Raw genomic sequence first — 12,114 nt, forward strand, 5'->3', positions numbered from 1 at the left:
TGGGAGATGTCACCATAACCTGAGTTCGCCCTGCCTTCAGCAGTGTCCCATTAAATAAACCAACTGTCCATCTGTGTCCAATCTACTTAAAAGCAACTTATGGCCCCAGGATCACCAGTTTTGCTTATCACTGACAAGTTTTCAGATTAAGGTCTAAATTCTAGTCTTAATGTGAAATTATCTTACATTTTCATGTATACAATCAGCATATCCTGAATAAATCAAGACATACTCACTGTTCTCATTCATTATGTAGTTTTGTCATTTTGACCAGAATTTGGTCATATTCTATTTTGGGTGAATGTACATAATTTTCTAAATATAGTTTTATATACTATATATATATATATATATATATATATATATATATATATATATATATATATATATATATATATATATATATATATATATATATATATATATAAAGTACTTTTATTCAGCAGAGTATGCAATAAATTGATCAAAAGTAACAATAATGTGACATTGCACCCAAAAACCCTACATATATTAAAAAACTTTGTTTTTTTGACAAAAAAAAACAGTTTGTTTGAATCCATTCATTATAAGCAACACAATGCATTTTTCAATTTCAGCTGAAGGCACAAACGGAAATGGCAAAATGGAGATCACTTTTCAGATGTGATTTGCTCAGAAGGCACATGAATCCTCTTTGAAATTCTATTCATAAGCAACCAGCTATGAGGGAAAAAACAGACTTGGAAAAAAAAGAAAGGTCTTGCAGCAACAGGAAAACAGCAATGAGAGCACATTCCTAGTGAACCCCGGCTTAGACAATGAGGGGTGGGACAAAACTGTAGATTTTAAAATCTGTAATCTAACCCCTAAATCAAGAACATTTCTCAAAGATATGCCACGACACGATATGCTCTGCATCACGGCGATCTTCACTATATTTCGCGTGAGGAAGTAGGACTGATCGGATTGTGCGTGAATGAAAACTGAACTGTAAAGAGTTGGTTTACAGCGAGAGTGCCAGGATGTGGAAAAAGTTAAGGATCCAGCACATCTGGATATGACTTGCGCCGCTGATTTCACTATATTCGCCGTTAGGAGATAACAGTTTTATGTTTAGAGTAACGACAGACGAGTTTCAGAAACAGATGAACTTTGATCAACTTACTTCGTGAGTGAGCGCAAGACGAAAATCAGGTAAACCAACCTTCATGATTTCTTATCTCTTTTTTTTATCTCTCTCTCTCTCTTTCGCTCTGAAATCGCTGTTATGGTGAAAGTGGCGTAAATCATGAATATATATGAACAATATTTCGATTGTAAAACTGTAATCAGTTGTTGATAAATTAGCTACTTTACCATTGTAAAGGGACAGAGAGTTGCGTCGTAGCAGCAGTAGTTGAAACAAAAATCCAGAAAAACACAAATCATAGTCGAAGTTTTTTCTCTTTCGTGCTTTAAATTAATTTTCAGATAACAGATAGGCATTTAAAATATGTTTTACAAGTTGATCATTTTAAATGTGTGTGTGTGATGCCTAATAATGATGCAGTATCTGAGTCATAATGATGCTGTCATACAATAATGTGGCAACAGTGGTAGGCCGCATAACATTGCCTTAGTATTAGAATTAACTAGGCTATTACAAGATTTGAATTAATGTAATAAACATTACAATAGTTAAATGCCAGAATTATGTGTAGATCTTTGCACGCCATGTTTTACAAGAATACTTATTGCACTTACTGACAGAGCCCTAAATGAAAAACACATCTAGTTATCATGAACCATGAGATCAGTTAATTTGCCTCTCTAACAGTCCTTTACAGCGGCAGTCAAAACAGGCAAGTTCCTACAGCTGCAAGATATAGTCAGAGATTCCCCTTAACTACTTAAAAAATCTTTACTCAAACTCTAGATTTATTTCTTCAGGGAGTCAGTATGGGCTGTTATGGGCAGTTTTGTGAGGTCCTGCAGAATGGCATGTTATACCCCATCTAAACTATTTTAAATTTACATTATTTTGCTATTTATAAGAAAAATGTGATTAAAATGGTTCAAAACTTAAAATAAATTGTCGCCAGTTACAGAAACTCAGACTTTCACTTTCACTTATGCATTAATGGAAAAAAAAAATCATAACTCAAAATATTAAAATAAAAAAGCATTCCCTATATTCAGATTATCTGACAGGGTAGGTGTAAGTCACTTTAATATACTATTCGAAATAACTGCAACCTAAATAAATGTTAATGTAAATGACAAAACAAAGCTGTGAGCAGCAAAGGGTTCATTCTATTTCATAGAATGAGTGCTGAGAAAAGTGGAAGGAGATTTAAAAAGTGCACTGCTAGTTTCCTTGAGTCGTCAGACTTTTCTTAGAGAGAATGCTGACAAGCAGGTCATCAAAACAGGAATTGCATTTCACCACGTTCACTTTAGGCTTTGATTTAAGACGGACACTATCTGATTTGTGAAACATCCTGGCAGCTTGGAAATAAATATCAGTGTACCCAGAGAGAAGAGAGCATTTCTAAAAGGGTGGAGTTGTTTTCCGCCTTAAATGTGGCCCAGAGGGTCCAGCAATTACCCTTTTTTTTTTTGTGCACTAAGCGTACGTGACAAAGTTGTTTACAATGACCCACCGGCGCTTACTTTGGTGAGCTTAAATGGAGTACTGAAAAGACTACTTCACAGACAAAGTTCCTCATGCTGGAATCTCGCTGTGTGTGTTTCTATATCAGGAAGTGGTCATTGTCATTTCCAGTTCCCCTATATTTGTGTTTTGGCTTGCATCCCATAATTCCATTCACTTTTATTGAATGTATTGCATGTAGCAACAAATATCATAGATTAAATAGATGAAACATTAAAGGAAACTTTTCATATATATCACTTTGCATACATATCACTAAAGGGAGTTTTATGTGCATGCCATTTCGTCAGAAGGGAAGGAGCCACTCTGGCTCTAATTACCGATCCATTTCAAAACATCATGGCTGACTATGTTTTTCCATGACGTCCCATAAGTATATAGTATACTTACTTTAATTACAGTGTTGGGGCAACATGAAAATGTTCTCTTTTTTCAGCATCCTACTGTTATACAGTGATCACAGGATGAATTTGGCTAATTTGGGACACCTAATCACAACAAATGATGCTAGAGATTTTCTCAGAACTTTTAATAGTATTATATTATATAGCATAGATGAATATATTGTTTTCACCTATTGCTTGTTGAAAGTGGCCTGGATGACAGGCCAACACAGGTTTTCCATCATCTTCATATAATCGGTTTTCACTCAGCCATTTTGATTGCGTGACCAGTTGATTTCCGGACCTAGAGGATCAAGCAATCTGGAGTATCTGGCCGGCTAGCCGGGTGCGGCCTCTGAATGGCAGGAAGTATAGCCATCAATATTTACTCTGCGTGTGCAGCAGCCAGGGTGTCTGTGAGGACCAGCAGCACTAAAGTCCTCTCCCACCCACTCTGACAATAATTGCAATTGCAGTCTGCAATACAGACAGACTGACGGGACCCTCTCCATCTGTCATTCTTTAGCTCATGACTTCCTTTGGTGTGGACAGGGAGTATTGAGTAATTTTTCAATTAGGGCTTGTAAAGAGATTCCTACACTACATGTCACTGTGTGATTATGATTCCAGCATGGAGCGTTGCATTGTAAATGCCAGATAATCAAAGAATGATGCTAGGGAGCATGGGCTATGAGAATAAATGGAAGGATCTGGAAGTATTCTTGTGTGCATGCATGCATGCGTGCGTGCATGTGTGCGTGTGTGTGTGTCGAAAGTGCTCGCTCTTACCCTGTATTCTGTATTCCTTTTTTCCTAGACATGAGGGCTTCTGAGATGCTTGCTGTACTGTTTGTTTTGGTGTGTTCAAGGAGATATGCAACTCTTGCAGGTGAGGTTTGCAGCATAATTGCAGTCGCACTCGTTTTTCTGTGTGCATATTTCTGATTGTTACTTAAAAACTAGCCGGGTGATGTAGATATTTGCTTCCTGAGTAGAATAAAGACAGAGGAAGTATGTACCTTCCTGCTCTTTTTGGACATCTTTTAAGACACAGTTGCAAACAAATACAGTTTCCTTTTTCAGATCACGTTTTGGCGGACTCCCCCAGAGAATAGTGATTTAGCTGTGGTATATACAGTATATAGAATCAGCCGAAATGGTGTAATATTGCTCACACATAATTTTCACTTACATTATCACTGTTTTGACCATAGATGAAGGTGAAGAGAGCAATTTACAGTGCAGCTGTGAGAGCCAGTCTTGCATAGACAGCACCTGCTTGGGACGTATTTGCTTCTACACTTCTGTCCATGAGCGGGTAACCAGGGGCTGTTTTTCCTCCGGCGAGCAATGCCATGTGCCTGATGTGCCTAATGTGTATACCAAGTGCTGCTTCACACATCTCTGCAATGCAAACATCACTGTGCCTGAAAAAACCGGTAAGTCATTTTTTTTAACTTATTGTTAGCTCAGAAAGCAGTTACTTGTGTTAGAGTTAATACAGCGATTCATTACTAAAATCAAAGAGACTTTTGCATCAGTTGGACTGACATCTCCCTGCTAACTCCTACTGTTATATTGGTGTTTACAGGGTTCAAACTTATGCTTGAGTTTTAGTTAGTTGTTCCTCATATATATTTTGGTCATTTTAATATAGTGGTGTTACTCTCTGTTGTGTCTGGTTTAGATGAAAACTCCACCAGAGTGATTGTGCTGGTGGGAGTGCCGTTGTTGGTGCTGCTGGTGTTGTCTATGGTAGCCTGTGGGCTCGTGTTGTGGCTCCGTTCAAGGCGACAGCACCACCAGCTGGTGGAACACGACACTTCCATGCCTAAAGTCCCCAGTGGAGGGGACCCAACATATGGGGTAAAACGTTACTACTGGGTGGCACTCACAGCTTTTTGACTGATCTCATTATCCTCACTTTAGTCAGTCTTATTTGTAATTAGCTGGTCATACTGATTATTATCTGATTGTTGTGCTTTCATTTACGTAAGAGAAAAATCTGACTTCTTTCTCATAGACGAGATTCAATGGAGAGTTTTCTACCTCTCAGATTGTACATACGGAGAAAGATGACCTTGTAATCTCAAATATTTCTCACAATGTCATAAACTGCGCTTGAGATCCCAAAGTTTTTAATCAGAAGAGGAGAAATACCTGAGACAAAGTTAATTTGTTAATTTGTTCATTTAGATCTTTAAGGTGAGACACTGCAGGCAAAAACACTGTTTTTTCAAGCACCTGTCAATTTTGAGATTTTGGGCTTTTTGGTTTTTCATAAAGTGCTTTTTCAAACTAGTGGAAGGAACACATCCAAAAGACACTGTTAAGTGTTTCTTTTATAGCACTCTATGTGTTTGTGTCAATAGATTTAAATTCCAATACATATTTTTAAAGGCCGTTTTCTCAAAATGAGTTTTTTCTTCAACACTGACCCATAAATCTCCACTTCAGTAGCACTTACACACACCAGACTTGACACTTTTATTCCTGTCTATATTCTGAAGGTTTTTACAGAGGGATTTGTTGATATATATTTTCCTTGATTACATACAACATTTTATTCCCCCCAAAATTGTGAAAATATATTGTTTTCTGGCTGTTCAAAGTATTTTCTGAATTATGGAGTGACAAAAAAAGATAACCAGAATTCCCTCTGTAAAAACATTTGACTCTAATATGTCAAACAAATTAAACAAAAATTTTGAAACTGACTTCATCTAGTGTTCAGATTTTTGTACTAGACATTTATGCAAATCAGCACATATTTCATTAAATAATGCCTCATTTGAATATTTAAACATAAAATTTTTGAAAACTTGTAATACAAAAAAATGTTTGCAATAATCAATGTAATAAATCAACTTGGTAAGTAAGGTGATAACTATTAGTTTATTTTTTTTTGCCCTATTCACCTGCAGTGTCTCGCCTTAATTCAGTCTCCTGAGCAGCCTCGGACCAAAATGTTCTGCTCTCGTGATTCAAATTGCGTGTGATTTTTCAGCTGGTCGGTTATCTAAGTGTGTCTACTTCTCCTTTTTAGGATATCTTTGATGAGTTTTGCACGTCGGGCAGTGGGACCGGCCTGCCTTATCTGGTTCAGAGGACCATGGCTCGACAGATCTCTCTGGCTGAATGTGTTGGTGAGAGAACATTCATATCTCACTACACAATGCTGCAAGGTTTTTTGAGGTTGAAACAACTGCAGGGTGACGCTATGAAGTCCAGGAGATTGAGATATGTCATGCTGCACCTTTTATTCTTTTAAAGGGGGGGTGAAATGCTATTTCATGCATACTGAGTTTTTTACACTGATAAAGAGTTGGATTCCCATGCTAAACATGGACAAAGTTTCATTTTAAGTTTTATTTTAAGTTTCATTTTAAGTTTAAGGGTCAAATTAAGTTGTACGTTTGAAGGAGTATTTTTGTTCCAAAAATACTCCTTCCGGTTTGTCACAAGTTTCAGAAAGTTTTTTTCGAGGATGGCTCTGTGTGACGTTAGATGGAGCGGAATTTCCTTATATGGGTGCTAAGGGCACTTCTCCCGGAAGAGCGCTGACTCCCATATAGCAGAGCACTGAGAGCAGAGACATTCACTTATCAGAGCGAGAGCATCGCGAAATGTCACAAAAGGAGTGTGTTTTTGGTTGCGAGGGCAAGACAACCCTGCACAGATTACCAAAAAAAAAACAGCATGCATTAAGGGACCAGTGGATGGAAAGAGAGCATCAACGGAGTTGTGCAAGTGTTTGTGTTTGTTCCCTGCATTTCGGAGATGCTTGTTTTACAAACAAGGCCCAGTTTGATGCCGGATTTGCACATCGTTTATTTCTTAAGGATAATGCAGTCCCAACGAAAAAGGGTCACGATTGTGTGTTGGAACCGCAGGCGGTGAGTAAAACTGCTTCAAATATCTCTGTGTTGTTAACTTAGCTATCGGCGCGTGAGCACATCAAGTAAACAACATGCGATGTTGGCATCAAACTGCATTTTCCACATGTAACATTACAGCTTAAAAAAAAAAAAAAAAGACAACAAAGTGGAACTTAGTCATTTTCCAAAACCGCTAAGCAAATATATACAGTTTCAGTACATACCACATAGAGACGTCCTGCTGTAGTCATTGCTGATGCTGCTCTTGTTAAATTTCAGCCTCTGGATCTGATTCTGGATCATAAATATACGCTGAATCTGACTGTTAGCCAAGGATTGTTTTGGTTGGTTTTTTTCCTCAGCTTCCAAACGCTCTCAACGCAAAAGCCTACTGGCACTCGTGATTCTTTAGCTCCGCCCACACGTCACGTCTCCAGCGGCTCGTGTTTTTCCGGGAAAAATCGGTACAGACTATCTTTCTCTTATGAATGTAATAAAACTAAAGACTTTTTGGAGTTATGAAGGATGCAGTACTACTCTATAGGTACTCAAGATTAACAGGATATTGAGTGAAAACGAGCATTTCACCCCCCCTTTAAAGAGATTAAAAAAAATAAAAATTCATACTATTTAACACTTAGTTGATTCAAAGGATGGTGGCATCTATTTAAATTTAAATTCTACAATAACTGATTAAATATATTTTAGATTACACTCATTTAAATTAAAATAAATGTATTATATTACAAATAATCTTATTAATATAAAAAAAAATAATAAACTTAATTGTGGATTGATATATATATGTGGTAGTAGTATTGTTGCTGTTGTTGATTATAATACTATTCATTTACTATTAATAATTATTAATTAATTAATTTCTGTATTACTAATAATTTATTAATAATAACTATTAAAATGTATACCATTCTTATTATTCTTATTATTTATATAACCCGTAATATTACAATTCATACTATAAAAATAATTTTGCTTAACTTTTGGATTGAAAGATATATTCCAAGCTTTTTTATTATTATTATCATTACATTTTTGTTTTAAAATGTGAAAAACAATCATTCAGAAATGCCATCAAGATGGCTATACTATGCATCTAATTTCAGTATTAATGTTTCTGACAGGTAAAGGGCGTTATGGAGAGGTATGGAGAGGCACCTGGATGGGAGAGAGTGTTGCTGTCAAGATTTTCTCCTCTCGTGATGAACAGTCCTGGTTTAGAGAGACTGAAATCTACAACACGGTCCAACTAAGGCATGAAAACATCTTGTGTAAGTTCCACCCACACTGAATTTTTTATTGCTTGTGTGGGAAGGGAGCGTTCCGCGTTCTACTGCTGCAGCTATAATATGTCCAGACTTACCCGAACATCATTTTACCAATGAAGAAATTAGACAACGTTCGATTTAAAATGTAATATTTCTCTTACACATGTTCTCTGTCCGTCCATCAGGCTTCATAGCTTCAGACATGACGTCTAAAAACTCGAGCACTCAGCTGTGGCTGGTCACACACTTCCATGAGTTGGGTTCCCTCTATGACTTCCTGCAGTACAGCACGCTGGACCCCGAGAGCTGTCTGCGCATGTGCCTGTCCATTGCCAGCGGCCTCGTGCACCTCCACACGGAGATCCTCAGCACACAGGGCAAACCGGCCATTGCACACCGAGACCTGAAGAGCCGCAACATCCTGATGAAGAGAAATGGCCAGTGCTGCATCGCAGACCTGGGTGAGAAAGTAGAACAAAAGTAGACGTGTCTAAAGCACATGACTTATTCCAAACTATATGTGTACAGAAATGAATGACTGCTCAAATTCTGTCTCAAATAATGTTCTGATTAACAGAATATCATAGAGGCTTTAAATCCGATGTGGGACAACTTTGTAATCATCTAGCATCACCAAAATAAATTTAAATATATGCTAAAAACATTCAGTACACTTAAGCAATAGCATAACAATACCCTGGAAACGGCCAAGAACACTGTATCAACCAGAAGAGCACATTTGCAAGTGCATAAAACGTGATGATAGCAGGGTGATATATATTTTTTTTTAACATGATCTGTCTTCTGTGTGCTCTCTCAGGCCTGGCTGTCATTCACTCTCAGTCTAATGATTATCTGGATGTGGGCAACAACCCCAGAGTGGGCACCAAGCGTTATATGGCACCGGAGGTCTTGGATGAGAGTATTCGTGTTGATGTATTTGAGTCCTATAAACAAACTGACATCTGGGCCCTGGGTCTCGTCCTGTGGGAGATAACTCGTCGAACTGTTGTAAATGGTAAGATGGAGTAAATTCTCCACTTCATTTGCTGGCACCACTGCTGTCCTGTGCTCTTGTGACTTAGAATTAATTGTAATTATGTTTCAAAGTGATACAAACAGTACTGTTACCAAAAGCTTTAATATGCTGAGACTTATCAAATAAAAATAAGTTCATGTTTTTTTGCACATTCAAAGTTCTTTGTCTGCAGGATCTCAATGTTCTAACTAATTTTCGGTTTTCTGTTGCGAAGCAACGATTTTCACCATTCTGATAGATGTGTAGACTTCTCTATTTATTTTTTAGTTTCTTAGTCTTTCCTTTCATTCCTCTCTCAGTTTTTTTCTCCATGGGTACGTCTGTCTCCTCTATCCACCCACGATTAGCAGAACAATAATTATAAACAATCTTATCTGGTGTCAACACTCCCGCTCATGTAGTCCAGATGCGCTTGTTCTCTCTTTTTTCTTGTTCTCTCTCACACACACACACTCACTTATTACGAAGCTTTGAATCAACCCTTTCTATATAATTTTTATGTACTATGTAATAACTGTATAACATTTGTTAAACGCATCTTTCTTGTAGTATAGGATACATGTTTCAGTAAGACTTTTTTAATGATTTTGAAAGTAGTCTCTTTTGTTCACCAGCGCTACCTTTATTTAACTGGTAATACAATTTAAAATAACTGTTTTTATTTGAATACATTTTCAAGTGTAATGTATTCTTATGATGGCAAAGCTACATTTTAAAAAGCATTAATATTATTAATATTTCTGTGGACACTGTTATGCATTTTTTCAGGATTCTTTAATAAATATAAAGTAAAAAATAACAGCATTTATTTTAAACCGAAACTTTTGAAACATTATAAATGTCTTTACTGTCACGTTTAATCAATTTAATGCCTCCTTCCCGACTTAAAGTATTAACTTCTATAATAAAAAAAAATTATAATTAACAGGCTCCAAACTTTTTGAAGGCTTCCAATTTGCATTTTTTATAAACTTCTGTTTTAAGTATGAAAATGCAACAAAATATGCATTACCGTAGCTCACTGTAGCTTTTTAATGTCAGCTGCAATAAGCAGCTCATAGACTCCTTGGAAAATTTCTAGCCATCCTCCCACGGAAGTATTAGTACTGCCAACCTTCAAACTCCCAAACCACTGTTTTATAGATATGGTCAGAAGAGACTTTCAGTCTCTGCATACATCTGCATTTTTGTCAGTAAGAAATCAAATGCAATGTGATCCGCAAATGTTAACAAAAACCCATAAAATCCCTTAATTCTGTGGTTTTCTCAGGAATTGTGGAGGAGTACCGACCGCCGTTCTTTGACGTGGTGCCCTCTGATCCAAGTTTCGAGGAGATGAAGAAAGTGGTGTGTGTTGACCAGCACAGGCCCAGTCTTCACAATCGACTACACTCTCATCCGGTGAGATCCTCAAACATGCCAGAGATACAGACTCGGTGACTCAGAGGACTTGGATGCTAGTCAGACGCTACACAAGCTTTGCTTTGACAGCTGTAGTCTGGAGCAATTCATTAGGAGAGCATTAAATGTGTGTGGGACAAAATATTCTGTCAGTCTATGATGTCACTGAAAATAATCTTGTGGGCTTTCATTTTAGGCTTGCTGTAGAGAGCTTATTTATTGCATATGCAACATAGAAAGTGGATGGAAATTTACATTTATCCTGCTTAATGCCATAATCAAGACAGTGGTAGACTAGCAAGCTAGTTCCTAAATTTGTTGCAATTTGCATTTGAAAATAATTCTCCCTTAGAGTCCATATCTCTTGTTGGAACCATTTTGCCATATTAGACTCTTTTATGTCTCTCCCACCTACAATGTATCTGCTCAGAAGAGAAGTCTATAAAAGAGAAAGTCCGATATGACACATGTTTCAAAGCTAGCATGATATATCAACACAGTTCTCACAAAATCAGAGTGTTTTGTCTCAGAAGTTGGAGAATTTGGAATTGAAGTTGAAAAACAGTGAAATCTGGGTCACTTCTTTTGTGTCTATTCTGGTAATATTTTGATTTGAAATGAACTCCAGTCGCTTATAGTCATATATTTGCACACCGATAGGAACATGTGACCATCAGAAATGAAAAAATAAAGAAGTATCTACTCTTTCTATGTTTTTCTGTCAAGATCCTGTCTGCAACTGCGAAGATTATGAAAGAGTGCTGGTTCCAAAGCCCTTCAGCTCGACTCACTGCTCTGCGTGTGCGAAAGAGCCTCTCCAAACTGGACCAGGACCATGACTATGACATAGACAAGCTCAAACTGGACCTCTAGAATAAACCTCCTGCCATGCATTTCCAAGGAAGTTAAATTCTGACGGCCCCACATGCTATATTCATCCATATAAATACTTTCAGACTCTTTTAAAGGGCTTTTCAAGCTTCTTGTCTTAAGGCTCCACTGAACATGGTTTATCTTATCATGTCATTGGTTGACTGTGGGAAGTCAAGGCCATAACTCTGCTGTTAAATGTTTCTCCTCAAATATATCCACACGACTGCTCTTCTAGGGCCTGCATATTTCAACACAGTGACTCATTTATCACTGAAATTAAAACAAGGATGACAAACCCGCATAAAATCTTTAAAGTGTAGTGAGATTCGGTAGCATGTGGGTCATTCTGGACTTCCTCACAGCGGTGTTTCCTGAAATTCTTAACTTCCTAAACATGACTCTAACCTAGAAAGGTTGGCACATGCTTTAAACTGTTTGTTGCACTTATTATTATTATTTTTATTAGATTTTATTTTTAGCGGGGTTTTTTTATTGGTTCTATGAAAGACTTTGAAATGGACCATCTTTTTTAAGAACAAGAACTGCATTACAACTTGTACCAAGTAATTATTAAAACAGAGGACATATTAGTATAGTGCACTTTTATAAATTGTTAAATATT

The 12,114-nt window shown here is 37.1% G+C and overlaps 1 protein-coding gene across 1 annotated transcript; it reads left to right on the top strand.

The window, feature by feature from the left end:
* Nucleotides 1-779: 779 nt before the first annotated feature.
* LOC113065478 (activin receptor type-1) lies at nucleotides 780-11,801 on the top strand. The gene is made up of 10 exons (XM_026236732.1): nucleotides 780-1,173; nucleotides 3,833-3,904; nucleotides 4,230-4,454; nucleotides 4,703-4,881; nucleotides 6,062-6,161; nucleotides 8,036-8,182; nucleotides 8,365-8,640; nucleotides 9,000-9,197; nucleotides 10,489-10,619; nucleotides 11,346-11,801. Exons 2-10 carry the CDS (start codon nucleotides 3,835-3,837, stop codon nucleotides 11,490-11,492), a joined length of 1,473 nt encoding a protein of 490 aa, XP_026092517.1. The 5' UTR covers nucleotides 780-1,173; nucleotides 3,833-3,834; the 3' UTR covers nucleotides 11,493-11,801.
* Nucleotides 11,802-12,114: the final 313 nt, after the last annotated feature.

Source organism: Carassius auratus, chromosome 48 (genome assembly GCF_003368295.1).
Source record: "Carassius auratus strain Wakin chromosome 48, ASM336829v1, whole genome shotgun sequence".
NCBI classification, from domain to species: Eukaryota; Metazoa; Chordata; class Actinopteri; order Cypriniformes; family Cyprinidae; genus Carassius; species Carassius auratus.